Source organism: Chaetodon auriga, chromosome 4 (assembly GCF_051107435.1).
Source record: "Chaetodon auriga isolate fChaAug3 chromosome 4, fChaAug3.hap1, whole genome shotgun sequence".
NCBI lineage: Eukaryota > Metazoa > Chordata > Actinopteri > Chaetodontiformes > Chaetodontidae > Chaetodon > Chaetodon auriga.
The window spans coordinates 22191682-22209507 of NC_135077.1; the positions used below are offsets into that span (position 1 = coordinate 22191682).

The 17826-nt window shown below is 41.9% G+C and overlaps 1 protein-coding gene across 1 annotated transcript; it reads right to left on the reverse strand.

The window, feature by feature from the left end:
- Positions 1-104: 104 nt before the first annotated feature.
- On the reverse strand, positions 105-4615 carry ptger1a (prostaglandin E receptor 1a (subtype EP1)). Its single transcript, XM_076728989.1, has 3 exons — positions 4269-4615; positions 2315-3225; positions 105-1241 (listed from the first exon to the last, which is right to left on the reverse strand). The coding sequence occupies exons 2-3, from the start codon at positions 3182-3184 to the stop codon at positions 972-974; spliced, it is 1140 nt and encodes a 379-aa protein (XP_076585104.1). The 5' UTR covers positions 3185-3225; positions 4269-4615; the 3' UTR covers positions 105-971.
- Between the last annotated feature and the right edge of the window lie 13211 nt (positions 4616-17826).

The following is a 17826-nucleotide window of genomic DNA, read 5'->3' on the forward strand; positions in this document are numbered from 1 at the left end:
ATAGTGTAGCCTACTCATTAACCACACAAATATCCTTCTTTGCAACTGGCCTGTTTATAAGGAAAATCATGAAAAAGTCAAAAATAAATGCAAAAGTTCAGTGTAAAGTCACATTGCATTGTTTTATTTACATTCAATTTGAAGTTCTTTACATATCCTCAGTAAACAGAGGGCACCATTCAAGTATTAACTTATAAAATCTGGCAATATTTCACATGAAGCAATGTATAAACACTAGGGAAGCATATTTAAACATATACATAAACTCAACAGTATCTGGACATTAACATCCCTTTATGAAATACATTCAGCATATTAATTAACGCTACAAATACAGTCTAAATACCTCTGGTTTTGGTCTGGAGCTCCCTCTGATGGTTCTATCAATAAAGCTCAATTCTTCCACATTTGTCTATTGAAAAAGTCACTGTAACATTCATTTTTTCCATTCAAAGCTGGTGAGAATGAGGCTATGACATAAGACCATAAATACTGTCCCATTATAAGTATCAGCTCTGCACACCTTAGGACACCTTCTCAGGACCGAGCTTGTTAGTACTGCATTCATATACTGTGGCCAAGAGTTTCCAAATGAGAATGTAATAATAAGGAATGTTTACTTATTATAAGTAAACAGGAGGACGTTTACGATACTTTGTGCAAAATCATAGCATTAGCTAGCTTCCATTTGTAAGGTCAGACGATGAATTCACTGGTAAACTTAAGACAGAGTGTGAAAAAGATACTTTGATTGAATCCGTTAAACATTTCTCAAGTGGACCAGCCGAGAAACGCCATGCTGAAAGTCTAATGTGGTCGGCTCCACCATCACAGCCACACGTTTAGTTCCCTCCACATGCTTATATGTGGGTCTCTCCTTCTTAGCGTCTTTGTACGCGGAGTTCTTGGTATGTTCAGTAACCCCGTCTCGGAGTACATCCACAGAGTACAGTATCAGTTTTCCTCTCTGCTCATACTTGGTTGACATCATTCTTCTCTGAGCTGGGAAAGGAGGTGGGCTCCCAGCGGCCTAACATATTACCCCTCAGGCCTGCCTGGCACTTCACGATGAGGTAGATCTTGCGGAGGACGGTGCGGCGCAGCAGGATGTAGACCCAGGGGTCGAGGATCTGGTTCCACGTAGCCAGCCTCACGCCCATCACCATCAGGGTTTTATAGTGCGGCAGATCCTCTCCAACAAATCCCATGTAGGAGCGGATCACGGACATCAAACCAAAGATCTGCAGGCATGAAACATGAGCAGGTTATTATATGATGACAGGTAACACTGAATGGATAGAAAAGCTCCAATTACTCAAAAATGACAGCTTTGCATTGTTACAATGGTGCGTGAATGCTCTGGACTAATGAGGTGATCACTGCAGGTACACAGATACACACACACACACACACACACACACACACACACACACACACACACACACACTGCTGGAACGGCCGCTGTTGCAACAACAGAGGGACAAAGAGTGCAAGCACCATGCAGAGTTCATGTGCCCAGAAGATGGTCTAATGTGAGCTGGATCAGGTTTTTTGGAGCTGATCCGACTGACTCTAGAAGTGATACTCAGAAGAACACTTGGTGGAAGTATTAATGCTGCAGGTATTGATCTGCTCACCCCTATTTGAAAGAACATGCAGCAGAATCTGAGATCAGTATTTGTTGTCTTTATTACTGTTTTCCTACTGAATTGCCATTTTTTTATTTAGTTCAGGTCCATTTGAGTCGCCTTCTTTGATAATTACTCACAACAAAGTCGAGCAGAAAGTAGAAAAGAGGAAAAAATAAAGAAGCTGAATGCCTCTAAATGTTGTTAACTGTGCCTACATATAACTAGATCTACTGCAAACCACACTGTCTTATCTATCTTATTTAAAACATACAATAATATCTTCTAATGACTTCATCAACCAGGGTGCCAGGACCCCCATTGACACTGACACTTATCTGGCCCTATGCATACTGTACATTACATTAACATAAGGTCTCCACATCTAATTTAAGGTGTTTCATTACAGAACACTTAGACTATATATATTTCACACCAAGGGAAATTCCTCATGAGTGAAAACCTGCTTGGCAGTAAACCTGTCTCTGACTCTGATATTTTAAATCTGTTGCTGATTTGACACTCTTATTAAGTGACATATTCCTGGAAAAAATATGTCTGTTTCCAAAAATGTGGGGAATCCCTGCACATCCACAGAGACAGATGCAGGAAAACCAAAAAGGAGACAGTGAGGCAGCTGTCACATCAAGCACAGCATCCCTCTCGCTGCACTTCCCAATACTCACCAGCAGAGGACTCCAGCAGATACATGAGGTGACCATGATGCCGACCAGCTGCACCACCATCTCTATGTCATGGGACTTGGCTGAGTGATGGGAGCCGGGCTGCCTCCTGAGCCGAGCGAGCACCAGCGTCAGTCCACTGATGGTGTTACACACCAGCGCCACAGCCAGCGAGGTCAGACCCAGTCCGGAGAACAGCACCACGAACGCCACATCCACCTCCTTAGTGTCACTGAGCACGTTAATGAAACACCAGGTCCCCGGGTCTTGATAGGTGTAAGAGCCCAGCTGAAAGCACGGCAGCATGGCCACACACAGAGCTGACAGCCAGATGACAGACAGGCAGATCTTGGTGCGGGTTTTGGTGACCAGGGATGAGTGCAGCAGCGGCTTAGTGACACCCAGGCAGCGCTCAGCAGCCATGGCACAGCCCATGAAGAGTGGGCACAGGCCAAAGAACACCATGCTGCCACCCAGGAACTGACACATCCTATCAGAAGAGCTGAAGTCCTCGGGGTGCACACCTCCAGAGAGGTAGAGTCGGAGAACCAGGCCACCAGGGATCACATGGCCAATGAAGTCTGTGACCACCAGTGAAGTGGCAAACAGAAGGAATGTGGCTTTGGTGCGCCGGCGCTGGCGGGAGTACGCACTGGCCAGGATGAAGAGGGCCACAATGTTGGAGATGATGCCCAGTGTCATGGACAATATGACAACAATGACGCCAGTAGTGGTGGGCTGCACCAGGGTGAGGTTTCCTGGCTGCGGCAGCTCCTCAACAGCCACCCCGGCCTCCACCTTCCCTGCGCTGACATTATAGAAATGAGGGGGGAGCGGGGAGGCTGAGGAGTTGTAGTGACTCAAAGCTAACATCACTGAACCCTGAAGCTCATGGGGCCCATTTTTAAGGAAGGCTGCAAGAGAAAGGAGATCAACATTTGTAAAGAGCGAATGAGCTGTGGATCAGGCATAAGTGAAATACTGCTGATTTGCACATTTGACAAGGAAATGAAAATTACAGGAAGAACCCTGAATGCATCGGTGAGGAAACATAATGAATGCACATGATCGACAGAGCTTCCCAACACCATCATTAACTCCCCTTCAAATCTTTGGACAGAATGCTGCTCGATCCTGGAGAAGCCATGACAAGGAGCAGTGAGGCTGTTCTGGCAGCTCACGGCAGTCCAACACTATACGAAGAAACCTTATTCATGTAAATTCTAACCCATACTTTAGGCATATGTACTTTCTTCACCCTTGAACATTAAGATTTGTCGACTTCTAACTCTTCAGAGATGACTAAAGATCTGATTAGTTTCCATGATGGACTCTGATCACTCAGGTTTAGTTTGGCTGGTGGTCAAACACAGGTCATAAACAGGAGGGTCCACCCAGCAACACACAAGCAAAAGCAATATATTAAAACACGCCTGAGCCGAGCAGCATCATGGTATTTGTTCAGCAACCTTCATCATAGTCATATAGAGGATTTTTTTTTTAATATCAATAATCTCCATACCTCCTTTTTTTATTTTCTGGGATTTCTCTCAGAATAAGATGTGTTATCTGAAACTAAATAGATGTCATGCTAGAGACATCAGAATAAAGTGTTGTCGTTATCATGATTGAAAAAACAAAAACAAAAACAAAACCGTTATGTATTGCTCATCCTTACACAGAGGTTTGTCATTTGTGGTCGAAATGCCATTAGATGGTGGATTTGCACTATTGGTGGAACCCGTTTCCAAAATATTATGCAACTTTGCGACGTGTAAGAAAGTATGAAGAGGAGATTTTTGATTACAGTAGTAAAACAATATACATCCCATAAATCAGATCATTTTCACACATGCAACCCACCAAGCATTTCATGTAGGCTCTCTTTGGCTGATATTCAGAGAAAGTCTACTTTATTCCCTTTTATCATTAGATTTCAAATGAAGAAATGACTCACCACGACATCGCTCAGATATCCTTCTCAGTCCAGCTGAACAACCAGAAGACAGTCACAAATATCCAGAGGCACTCCACAGGCAGGCTCCGTGAGACGATTTCAGCCAAATGTCTTTGTCCTCACATCAGAAACCATGTCTCCCTTTGATAAAGTCCAACGCATCAGTGTCCTTTGCAGAGTAATTTCCATGTCTCCACCCGTTTGGCTGTGTCATGGCTGTAGAGGGTCCCCACTGATACTCACAGAGCGAGTCCCGGTGGTCTTATAGCTGCTTCTCTGTGTGGGCGTCTCTGCTGCTGTGCGCCCCCTGAGTCAAACCCGCGTCTCATCGCTCCGCCGCACCTTCTGTCAACTGTCTCTGCTCGCGCTCAGTGCGCGGCTCGCACGCACGACGTTACTCACCTAACGTGTCACTTTTGTTTCGGACAAGTTATGTCAAATAAGGTTTTTTTAATCACTAGGCAGCACACGGTGTTCACCGAGCTGCTTAGATTAACGCTGCTGCGGATGTTACAGCTCTTAAAGTGTTTGAATGTGCAGATTTCAGCTCATGGCACTGTTCACTAAGATAGGATTGGATTTTACTTGTTCTTGTGGTAAAGACGTTGTTCAGTTTTTTGTTTTCTGTAGATCTGTGATCAGATCCAGCTTCAGTTTTTGTTTTTTTTTTGTTTTTTTTTTAATGTCCCCTGAGGTTTCAGCTCTCCAGACAGACCCAGTGCATGATGGAAATGCTGTTTATCAGTCTGCTGAGGAGGCAGCTGAACAAAAAAAAAAAAAAAAAAGATAAGGTGTGGTTGAATTCTGGGATATTTGTTTTGCATTTGGATGTTGTTGCCTATCCAAATATCTAGATTTTCTGGAACCTCAAAGCAAAGAGTGGAAAACTCATATTCACCCTCATGAAAGATCCAGATGTTCCTGAAGGACTGATGTTAGATCTGAGGGTTTTTGCAGCTGCATTAAGGAAAACATGTCAACTTTTCTTCTGTTTGATTGACACTTGGAGAAGGAAAAAACACATATGTGTGATTTTGGTCCTCTGGCTGCATACTGGGGACAGGTGGTCATGTTTGTTTTAATTTTACAAGGACCTGGCAGCCCGGCTGGAAACAGACTTGTACAAGTTGTGGTGTGGAGACAGCGTAAAGTGTAAACTGGCTGTTGGTTCATGGCACAGAGGGTGGAGTGAGCCCTGACAGATAAATTGGTTTGATATTTTTTTTATCCAAAAGACAGGCACCTGGAGGAAAGGCTCTCCTGGTTGGCAATGTAATAAGTCTGTGGACTGTCTTTTGAAGATAGACTGTAAAGTGTGCCTGTGTGACAGGGGAACATGGTTCATTTATAAGGTGACAGCCCGTCTGCTGACAGAGAGGTTTAAGGGGTGAAACATACAAATGCATTTTACAGCAGACAGGGAGCAGGGATTCATCTAAGACTGAATAAAAACACATCTGGTTTGAACTTCCAACCTAAACAAGAGTCTCCAGACATGCTTTTGCAGGTGTCATGTTCACCATTGTTGACATATTAACAATGGAAGTTTAGCTGAGCAGCACAGCAATTACATTTGAGGAACATGCATATTAGAACCAAATTTCATAGCAATCCATCCAATAACTGTTAAGACATTTGACTCAAAAATGTCAACCTCATCACCACAGTCATTAGGATTCATCCTCAGGGGGCCATGAATGTCTGTGCAAAACTTTAAAGCTGTGCGATCAACAGTTGGAGAAGAATTTCACTCGCAACTCTGACTGTGTTTTGTTTCTTCCCGCATTTTGCTGCTGATGAAGGAATGAAGTTCCCAAAAAAACAGTGAAAAAAACTGGAAAAGTGAGGGGATCATCAAGGTTATTATGATTCAACCTCTGGGGACCATGAACGTCTGTACTACATATAAAAGCGATCTAGTTGTTGAGATATTTTAGTCAGGAACAAAGTGGCCCGACAGACCAATAGACTGACCACTGCCATCCCTAGAAACAATTATTGAGGGGAACCTGTTTGCATATTCATGTTGCTGTACTTCTCTATGGACATATTAGTGTAAAAAGACATAGCAATACTCAAAAATGGAGGCGGCTGCGAATTCCTACACATTCAGCTCCGACCAGACCATTGTTTATTTCCAAGCCCGCTGAAGGAATTCAGAAAGAATAGACATGGCAACTTGAGAAGTCAGTGCTGAGTGAGATTGCTCTCCATTAAATTGGCTTCATACATCTTATGTATTAGCACATTAGAATAGGCATGCTCCGGTGTGTGCTGATCTTGGACTAAACAGCCAATAATTTATGTCTGATTTGCCTTTCCTGGTGCCCATTTAGACTCTAAGTGTAACAATCAAGCGCTTGGCTGCCATGTGTGTTTTTCCTCCAGCTCTGAAAGGAGACCCTGTTGCCCCTATTTTCCTCATCAATTGCTCTTACAAATGGTGCCATTTGGCCTCTGCAGCCCATTGGCTTTTCCAATACTAAGTCTGGGGTTTATGGGTTCGAGGCACCTTCTACACCCTTTCCTCTTCCACTGACCACAAAGAGAGAGAAAAAACCCCGGTTGCATACCTGATGATCTTTGGAGCACTCTCAAATGGAGGAGCTCTACAGATTGGAAAAATTTTCCAGTACGATCCCTATCTCTTCTTGAAGTTTGAAGAAAAACCAGTTTTATTGTTGCATGTGCACACAAGTATTCCATCTTGGCTTCACGACTCCAAACTCTCCCACCACAACTGTTCGATGGCCCATTGCATCGCCCATTTACCAGAACTTTCTGCAGCGCACATGCCTGTATATCAGAGAGATTGAGTGTTTCTTTTGAAGCTGACAGGAGTTTGGTTTGCCAGTAACTGTGCTCTCAAATATTTGAAACATGTTTTATTATGTTACAGCATGGACATTCAGGCCAGTGACAGTAGTTTTCACACAGTGCTACTTTCAATGATACAGTGTGATATCATGTAAATGCATTCAGTATGGCAGCAGTCACCAAGGGGGTCATGTGCTCGTGCATTCCTCATTGACATTTTAAAGAGATTCTGGATATTATGAGTGGAAAGCCACACGCTATCTGTCTGGGCGTCCCAGAAACTACCGGCCAGAAATGAAGCAGTGGAATGTTTGCATGGGAATATTCAGGCGAGGAAGCAAACCAGCTGTCAAAGACAGAAACAAGTTCAACTTCTTTTTTCTGATGAAACAGACACTCCTTGTAGTGCAAATTGTTTAAAAACTGCTGTCTGACTGTTTGGCTGGAGCCCAGAGGTCATTTCTAATATTTGGTTACTGTTTTGCCTACTGTATGTCTGAAACTCTGCAAAGATGGGAGGGGGTGCTCACCGTGCCAAGAGAAACAGCAAAATCAGGATAATCTACGAATACTCACAGTTGTTATACACACTGGACAACACAAAACCAGGAGGTTTATCACTGCTGACTTTGCTGTTTCCAGCATCGATAATCTTAAAAAGTACTCATGTTAATCAGTGTCTTGAGCGACAGAGCAAACAGAGCAGTGTTTATACAGAGAAGAAGACGTGACATGATGTGAAAGAAACTGAAAGCTCCAAAGTTTCAAATGGATGTATTGAACTTAAGATGTATTCAGAGGGTGTCTTATTTCCACCTTGCAGAAGCTTGTAGAGCCCAAGTATTTTCTCTTTCAGCTCTACAACAGCTGCTTCTGTTTGGCCTTGATTTGTTGCTCTTCTCTCCAAACAATTACACTTAATTGTTAGAAATTATCTAGAGCTAAGTCAATTGTGGTCTTCCTGAGAAATGAATTCAATTCAGTTCAATTTTGTTTATATAGCGCCAAATCTTAACAGAAGTTGTCTCAGGACGCTCTCCATACAGAGCAGGTCAGGACTCTGTAATGTGCAGAGGCCCAGCAATTCCCCCACGAGGAAGCACTTGGTTACAGCAGCCAGGAAAAACTTCATTTTAACAGACAGAACAGGATGAGACTGTGGGTGGGCGGCCATCTGCCTCGACTGGTTGGTTAGAGGGGTGGAGGGGTGGAGAAGAGAGAGAGAGAGAGAGAGAGAGAGAGAGAGAGAGACGGGTGCACAGCAGTGAGAATAATAATGACAGCTACAATGATAGACATGAGGCTAATAGTAAACTACTATGTGATGATAAAATGATGACGGTATATTCATATATGATAGTACATGTGCATAATGACAATACGAATCCAATAATAACAGAAACATGACTAATAATAATGGCAGTTGCATTGGATGTCGAGCCACGGTGGCAGGAACAACCATGATCCATAATCCAGGTGCAGCCACAATTCATCCGAACCTACGAGACGAGGAAGCACAAAGACTTCAGGGAAAAAGCCAAGTTTAAAAAATCTAAACAATTTATGCAAAAGAGTTTACCAGCATATATTATTACATATGATATCATTAGATTATTATTACTCATGCATTATGCATGCAAGTAGGATTTTACATTTTTAAACTGGCGCCAAGTAATATTTAAATTATAGATTAATCTGCTGATTATTGTCTCGACCACTGTTTGGTTTGTAAGAAGAGTCAGAGGTGCAGTCACAATCATCCACAGTGACACATTCACAACGCTTTTTTTTAAACAATAGTACACACATCAGTCAATTTATAACAAAACATCACATTTTCTAAAACCTTCATATGTTTTGTATAAAAGCATTATAATAACATTCATTTGCACAGCTGTCAGATAAATGCAGTGGAGCACAAAATAGCATGAAAACAGAAGTACCTCACATCTGTACTTCAGTGCAGTACCTGAGTAAATGTACTTCTTTTCACCACTGACCATATTGTGGGGATGGTGATGTTTGGACATTCATGGTCCCTGGAGGACGAAGCTCACTGACATTGGTCATCCTCAGATGGTTGCATGCACTATGTCAGTGGTGTCCTCTCTCCTCTGGCACTGTATCAGAAGTGTATCAGAAATACCACTTTGGCTGCCAGATATCTCTTTCTATTGATCGCTGCAACATAAGAAGCAGAAAATAGAGACTGCAATGCATCATTCTTAGGTTATTTACATCTCTGGGTTTATAGCTGTGGTCCGATATTGTTACAAAAGGTAAATGGAGAATGGTTATAAAGTTCACATTGCACCAATGTCAATGTGCAAATGTCAGACACATTCCTCATAACAAATCAATGAAACGCTCAGCCGTCAAATGAGGCGTGTGAGGTCAAATGACATTCCTTTGTGGATGACATCTGTCATCCGTTATGAATCTATCAGCATGTTGTATGTCCTTGAAGATTTTCAAAACAATGACAGTGGCTGGTCAAGGATCTGGCACTACTGTGCACAGTGAAATATGTAAATGTGTGTTGTGGTGTTTGGTCTGAAACGCTGTTGGGCCACAATGAAAGCTTATGAATTCCCTTCTTTAACTTCATTTCTTTCACCACATAAATGGTTTGGCCAGTAGAGTGAAACAGGACAGAAAAGACACTGACAAAGCACCAGGCATCAGCATTATCTGCCTCCAGAGTGGATGGCACTGATTAACGGCTTCCTGAAATGGAGCAGTGTGTCACTGGAGCTGGATACTAGCCAGCACAATGAGCCTGTTTGTGAAAACGCATTATCTGTGTCAGGATTTAATTGTTGGGATTTTGGAAGTTGGAGGGAGAGGCGCAGTCCATGAAATGCACAGAGTGATAAAGATCAAAGAAACATTACAGTGATTTTGACTCCAGCCTCTGTGGCTGTGTATCCAAGCAAAGACATGCATGCTGTTTTAGCTCAGGCAGTGTCTCTCCTGCTTGGCTTGCTTTCAACTCTCATTTTCTAGATCATTCATTCATTTTTCTGCCACAAACCGTCTTCTAAAACGTCCAATACTTTTTCCCGCAACAGCTCCATGTGTAGTAAATTAAACCAAATCTTTCTGCCACTAGTCGTCTGATTAGGAGACATTGATTTCATAACTTGAGTGCAAAAATCAAACCTGCACAGAACAGTCTGAGCTCTCTGGATTCTAATTTTGGTAAATGGTCTTGCAGTATATTCCCTGGGATCAGTGGCAGAATGCTGACAGGAAAAACGCTAACGTCCTTTTACAGCTTAACCTTCAATCCAATGTCATGATGTAATTCAGCAGCTTGAACGTCTGCAGGTGTCAGGACACATCCGGCACACGATCTCCTTACACTTTCCCAACCAAATGTAGTTCTGAGAAGTGAAATGCTAAAGACCTCCTCCCTGTTGTCTTTGGAACCATCAGCATTTCTGTGGCTGTTTTTTCTCCTAAATCTTTTTTGTCACGGTGAAAACAAATGACAGTCTTCCATATCAGTGTTTAATGGTCCACATCAGATCAAATTCTCCCTGCAGTGCTTTGGCCAAACTGAGCCCATGTTTAGTCATTATCTGAATAAATCTATAAGAGGACTCTGGTTGTCTCCAGATGTGTTGGCTGATGTGCTTGGCTTGTGGTATGGTTTTAATTGGATGGTGATTTTCCGTGACATTGAATGCATGAATGGAAATGAAAAACAAATTCTGAATGGGGCTTTTTTTTGTTCTACTTGACAAATGTGACTTTCACATTCCCGTCGCAGGACCTTTAAAGCAAAGAAGAGTAAAGACAAATCGATTTAGCCAGTTTAGCAGAGAAATGAGCAGCAGCGAACGGTCTGATGGATGACAGCGCCCACCGTCATCCCACGTGGGTCGTGTGCGTCTCTGCTTTGCTGATGTCTGCGGTAATAAAACTGATGGGCTCGCCTCCGTGCGGTGATGAATGAGAGCTCCTGTCACTGTGAATGAAGGAGGGGAAGTAGTAATTAAAGTGGGTCTGCAGCAGAGCAAGATTTAAAAACCACAACCTGCTCATCAAATCAGCAGAGGGGTTATTGAGGGGAGATGCAGCAACCACCTATCAACACACACACACGCACACACACACACACACACACACACACACACACACACAAAAAGGCACATACTCCATCACATATGCAGTCAGTCACACACACACACACAAACACAACCTTTCACATGGAATTACCAACCACTCCTCCAAATGCCCCCAGAAACAATGTGTTGATCTGTTCATTCTGAGCCGACTTCAGGCTCAGATTCCATTTAATACTATTTGCAATGACATTATTTACTGAGTACTGTCTAAAGCAAACTGCTCTTTTCTGGATCATGAAAGAAATGTGCAGCTCCATTAAGCTCCATTAACACATTTTGTCTCGTTTGTTTAATATGTACAAAAAGTGTAACTTCTTCGAGTCTCAGCTGGTTGGAGCCAACAAATAGTCCACCTTAAAACTGTGTCTTGTCATTTTTACACTTTGCTTTTTGCATGGATGACACAAAGAAGATATAGTGAGTTAATTAGTGAGCTTGTTACCTTCCAACTCGCTCTCTCCCATTTTCAGTGTTTATGGTAAGCTAAGCTAACCAGCTACTGTCTTTAGGTGCATATTTAAAATACAGTCATGAGAGTGGTGTTGATCTTCTCATCTCACTATCAGCAAATGTTGACCCATTCCTCTTAAAATGCAGGTTGTTTTTCTTGAGCAGTTTGCACAATGAAGCTTGTTATTGATCACAGAGGTGTTTATGTTATTTATGAACGGAGGGCTCAGAGGAGCTCTATAAACACACACTAATCAGCAAGAGAGTCTGACAGAACAAAACACACTATCTAATGAAGACAAACTGAATGTAGCACAGAACAATGAAAGCATTAGCTGACCCACAGAACCATATGTGGTGAGCATTGCCAGTAAATGAAACAAGGGCCATTAGCGACTGTTTTCTTCTTTTTTTCTGTTTCTGACTCGTGCCACTGAAGCAAATGAGAAACATGTAACTCATCAGCTTCCTAATCAGCGGCTCGATGGCATTAACTAGCGCACAAATGTTATCAGGTTGTCTTCCCTCTATGGCTACAAGGCAATTCATACTTTCCCCCTTCATGTGTTTCATCTGTCAAAACCAAAAAATACGTGACCAGACTGATGAAGAAATCATTTTCAACCACCCTTATTTAATTCAGAGCAATTCTGTTTCCATTCTCACCACACATTTTTTCATTTTCCCTCGTTTCTAAATATAAATCCAGCTGTCATTCCTTGTGTGTTATGATGTTGTCTGATTCAAAGATGGAAATTCTCTCTGATTATACATGCAACAAACAGAGGTTCATATGAGCAACCATGCCATTGCCATTTAAGCCTTGAGTGTATGCCCTTCAATAAACCTCTTTAGCACATTTTAAACTGATTTTCATGACATGGATAATGGTGACCCATTTGGAAACAGGCAGATTGTTATTGATCAGGTAGTCATTAACCTTAGAATCTGAGGGAGCAAAGGCCACAGATATGTCAATGTTACTTCTTACTCCTGTTCTGCTCAGAGAGATTTACAGCATCTCTGATGATAGGAGCAGTTATATGGGTTGGTTGGGATTGTGAAGGCATTCATCTCTCCGCTCCAGCTTCCTCCCTCCATTTCATTTCCATTTCATAAGCGCTCTCACAGCCATGATGAAATAACATGGCAGTATGCTGTGTCTTGAGGGCTGAAATCATTGCGATTCATCTGGGCTCAAGTGTTTGTGCAGCAGTTCTCATCACAGACCGAAATGTTCTTTTCTCGTATACAGTACTGAACTCAAGCTAAAATCGAAAATCTTAAAAAAATCGTCATGTTCGATGATAAATGGCCCAGTGGGGCTTGCCTGGTTAGGAAAGAAGCTGGACTCCCTGCATTTGTCTTCAGCCTGAACGGTTATGCAGGGATGAGTGTACAGCAGTGTATGGCAGATTTACTGCAGGCAGCACGGTGCAGCTGTGTGACGCTACAGGAGACAGTGTAGGTCGGTGGACAGATAACTCACATTCCTGACCTCAAAACCTCTGCTGCGTTCACGACACTGAACTCGCTCAGCATAGTTCTCCTCAAGGTACACTCTGTACTGTGGTGACACAGCCAGCGACATGCTAGCTCGCTCATTTCAGTGATACCGCTGACAGTAATCATGTTGTGTTTACCTCCAGTCTGACCTTCTCTAGTCTACTCACACATTGATGTTTTTCGACCAGGGAATTTGTCAGAGACGCTCAAAACTGCTAATGACTCTAATAAATCAGAATCGGAATCAGTATGTGTACATGTACAAGGAATTTGACACTGGTTTTCCATTGATCTCCGTGTATATCCACAGAAAAACTTGTACAGGACAAAGGTTAGGGTTTGTCCTAACCCCTAACCCATAACATATACAAATAGAGAACAAAATTGTGTGTATTTGAAATATATAATTGTTAAGATAAACACAAAAAATAACAACAAATAACAAACAAATAACAAACAAATTTATTATAGTATTAATCGACAGCAGATAGACATTTATGAATATGCAAGATGGAAACTGAAATAATGATTTACAACTGATCCCCAAACAGATTTTCTGATAATCAAATGACCACAAACCACTTGACCTGCAGTGAACTTTGAACTTTCAGGGCCCGTCATGTTGTGGGCCCCCTGGGCAGATGCCCATTTAGCCTTTCAGTAATTCAGCCTGAGTAAAACCCCAAATAAAGACCTCCTCCTGACCGAGGAGAAGATCTCAGCTAGTACACACTGTCCACAGATCGGATTCAGGGCAGTGGTGGAACAGTTAATCTGAATCATCTGGAGCGTGAATGCAGGAAACAACATCACAAAACTGACTTTGTTTCAGTCTCTCATTGATGATGAAGCACAAACAGCTGGGGCAGGGCAGGGAAGCTGAGTGACAGGAACAGCATCAGTCAGTGTGCTGCCCTTATTTCAGGGACCTGTTGAGGCTTCACCAAAGGATCAAAGGCTCATCACTGAGCCTCGCACCACAGCAGCTCCACAATCCCAGCTCAGGCTGACATGATGGCATCTCGGGTTCACTGTCAAACTTTTTCCAGTTCACTTTCTTACCTTGGTTGATGTTTGTAGCCCTCACTTACTGGACCGGTTAATGCTCCATGTTTCCTTTGAAATAAATTACTGTTCATCTTCATCACATGAGGTACAATGTGATTAAATGCCAATGTTATTGTTTTTTATTTAATCTATATTAATTTATTTCTCTATGATTGAATGTTGCTTTTGTTATATTTATTATAATGTATGAGCCATTAAAATGTAATGCAAGGCTATAGTTTGTTTGTTGTTTTCCAAAAACTGTACAGAATTTGAAAAAAAAAAGAGAGAAAAGAAGAAAGTTTCAGTTTTGGGGATGTGTTTCCTTCTCTTTTCATGTCTGCTGCTGACATTAAATTTAACACAAACAGTGAGACACCTCATTCGACCTCTGTTTTTTCTGAGTTTAATTTGTTTCTACATGGTCAAAAAAATAATGAATGGATAAAAAAAACCCAAGATCAGTATGAAAAACTCCTTTTATGAGCCAACAGGAGACACTTTAGCTGATGATAAACAACGTGGTTTAGATGTTTCTGTTAAAGGTTTTACAGCAGGAACATTGTGTCATGCAGGGAATTAGGGGTGATGAGACATAACACTAATATTTAACCTGTAAGTAGATCAAGTCATAAAACTGTTGACTCCAAATGCCAATATACATCTCATTGTTTTCACTTAATCCCTTTTTATAGTCCTTTGTTCTTTATGAAACACAAAAAGGCCAAGAATCAGTTGGGAGACTTAGGACCTCCTTAATTTTAAGGACGTAAACATGTTTTCTTGTTGGCAAGCTCTCTAACATCCACACACGTGCATACAGCGTACAATCAAGCACACACACCAACACATTCATTCACACAAAGGCACACACTGTACATCCACACGCTCTTTAATAGATTTTTGGCAAGGCTCAAAGATCGTTTGTTCCATTCCTTCGTCTGACGGAGACAATGATGCAGATTTGCGGCAGTGTGTTCACTTTGGCAAAGTGCAGCCAGGTCTGTGGAGGTGGCCTGAAGCAGCTTCTGCCAAATTACTACCATGCCTACAGTAAAGGGCAGGCGCTTGATGGGAAGACATGGAAGAAGTTAATATGAAGTGTGTGAGAGTGTGTGCATGTGAGTGTATGCATAAAGGTTTGTGATTCCAGACAGGAGTAACTCCTGATTCTGTAAATGAGTAACTTTTACATACTTGTAGTTCATAAAGCATTTGTTTGATATTTTGGAAAATACACTCACTTACTTTTTGTCGAGAATTGGAGAAGTTTCATACTACTCTCATATCTGAAGCTACAGGCAGCAGCTGGGTACCATATCTTAGCATACAGAGTGGGAAGAGCTATGTTGAATCTCACTGACTGGAAACCACACAGTGATGTCAAGACAGCACAAAGTCACTGCACCCGTCCAACACACAACATGTCCTGCCACAACTCTGATGGTTTTTAAACTCTGTCTTTTGTATGGATTAAATAAGTGAGGTATAATGTGTTTATTAGTGAGCTTTAGAGATGCTGGTAGATGGACTTTGGACAGAGGCAAGCTAGCTGTTTCCCCCTGTTTCCAGTCTTTATGCTAAGCTAAGCTAACTGTCTGCTGGTGGTACCTTCTTATTTGTCATAAAGGCTAATGGGAGGAGTCAGTCTTCCCGTCTAATCTTGACAAGAAAGCGAACAAGTGCATTTCCCAAAATACAGATCTATTTACATTTTCAGGGTCAGTAATTGTACTGAATACATTCTGAGTAAGATGATTGCTCCTGCTTTTGCAACAGAAACTCAGCAGCTGTGAACATCATATGGATCCACTGGCAATAAGAAATTTGGTCAGCCTCGAGTGATTTGACTTTGTGAACTGTATTATGTAATTTCCACTTAATCCATCTCAAACACTGGAGGTGAAATTGTGTCGTTTTGGCTTTCTTGCAGGATGTCGGTGCGCCCTGGCATCCTCACACACTAAATCTACACTGTGTTTGGCACAGGCTGCTGCTCACCGCAACCTGAGCCAATCACTGCTATCTCCATGTAAGGGTAGACACATTTTATGTGGTTAAGAAGTTGGTTTAGGTAATCTTAGTTTTGTGCTGACTGTAGTGCTGCAATAGGCAACAAATGAAGAAAAATGTCAATCTGAATTTAGCCAAATACCTTTTCTCATAGGTCAGGATGAATGCAGTGTTTGAGTGGATGACAGCTGTTTTTTCAAACACACAGAGGTCCAGGTTCAGGTTGATGAAAGCTCAGAGAGGTGATCCAGACTTCAAAACAGCTGGAGCAAATAATACTGGCGTGTTCCTACAAGATCTGGGCAAGATTTGAGATTTTTCACATTTCACACATACTGTGAGCAGGTGTCAGTGATAAATACATATTATAATGGAAAGAAGTTCAAACATGGTCAGAGAGGTCTCAAATGTCAAAAATCAAAATGAACTTTGGCATTTGTTGATTGACACGACCTGATGAACATAAATGCGTCAGATGACTGTATGAGCGTCTCTCCACCAGAGGCCATGATGGTCCTCACTTGTGCTCTGTGTATTGTGTATCGTATGGCAGCATTTCAAAGGAAAACACAGCAATGGATGTTAACTCGGTCTGAGATGACCTCGCCTTCCTCCTCTGGTTGTTTTGGCTGGAGGTTGGAACCTTTCTTCAGCTCTAATTATTTTCTAAATGGTCTTCTGGGATTTCACTGCACCAGGCCCATTACTCATTCTCTTGTTCCATCCATATTATTACTGCCAAAATACAATCTTTATTCTCAAACTCTATCCGTCTTCCACTTACAAATGAGTTCAATTTATATCCATGTGTATCCTAAAAGGCTTTAAGATGGCCAGCCATGGTGGTTTCCAGTTGGACTGGTAGATTGTGATGCTGTTGTTGAAGTTCATGATTAAGTTACTATATTTTGTCCCATGATGTCCTAAATGCCTATCTGACCATATTCCTCCTCAAAAATATATAATACAATTAAACATTGATGTGCAGTCCAATTATTTTTTTTTAAAGATAGAAGCAAACCAAACACTTCCTGAGGGAACAGATGCAAAACGTGGTACAAAGGACATATACAAATACAATCAGGTCCATCTTCACAAAATATGGAAAACTTTAAGTGCAATCCAAAAGAACGAGGATGAAGGAGTAGAGCACATCTGTACTGCTGACTATGTGAGCCAGCAGCACAGATGTGCTGATGGGTGTAACTGTAGTCCAAACCAGATACAGCCAGTGACTTAACAAGCGCCAACTTTCTGCCAGAATATGCAAATAAATGGCCCTGTTATCATCTCTACTATTGAATTAGCACTTGTAATGAATCTGGTCTTGCTGAAATGTGTTTATGCTGAAGAGCAAATGGAAGGAGTTATTACATTTAACCTTAGGGGGGCAGTTAATGAGAAATATGACAAGAGATTATGTTTATTAATCACAATTAAGTATAATAACCATTACGAAATCCCCAGGACGCTCACAGAAGCTCCAATCGTAATGAAGGAGGAGAAGGAAACAGAATTTTGAATCTGTGCCTGAATAACCTTGTAAATAAGATGAATATGAGTTACTCCTGAAGCATCAGGGTATTCCTGGA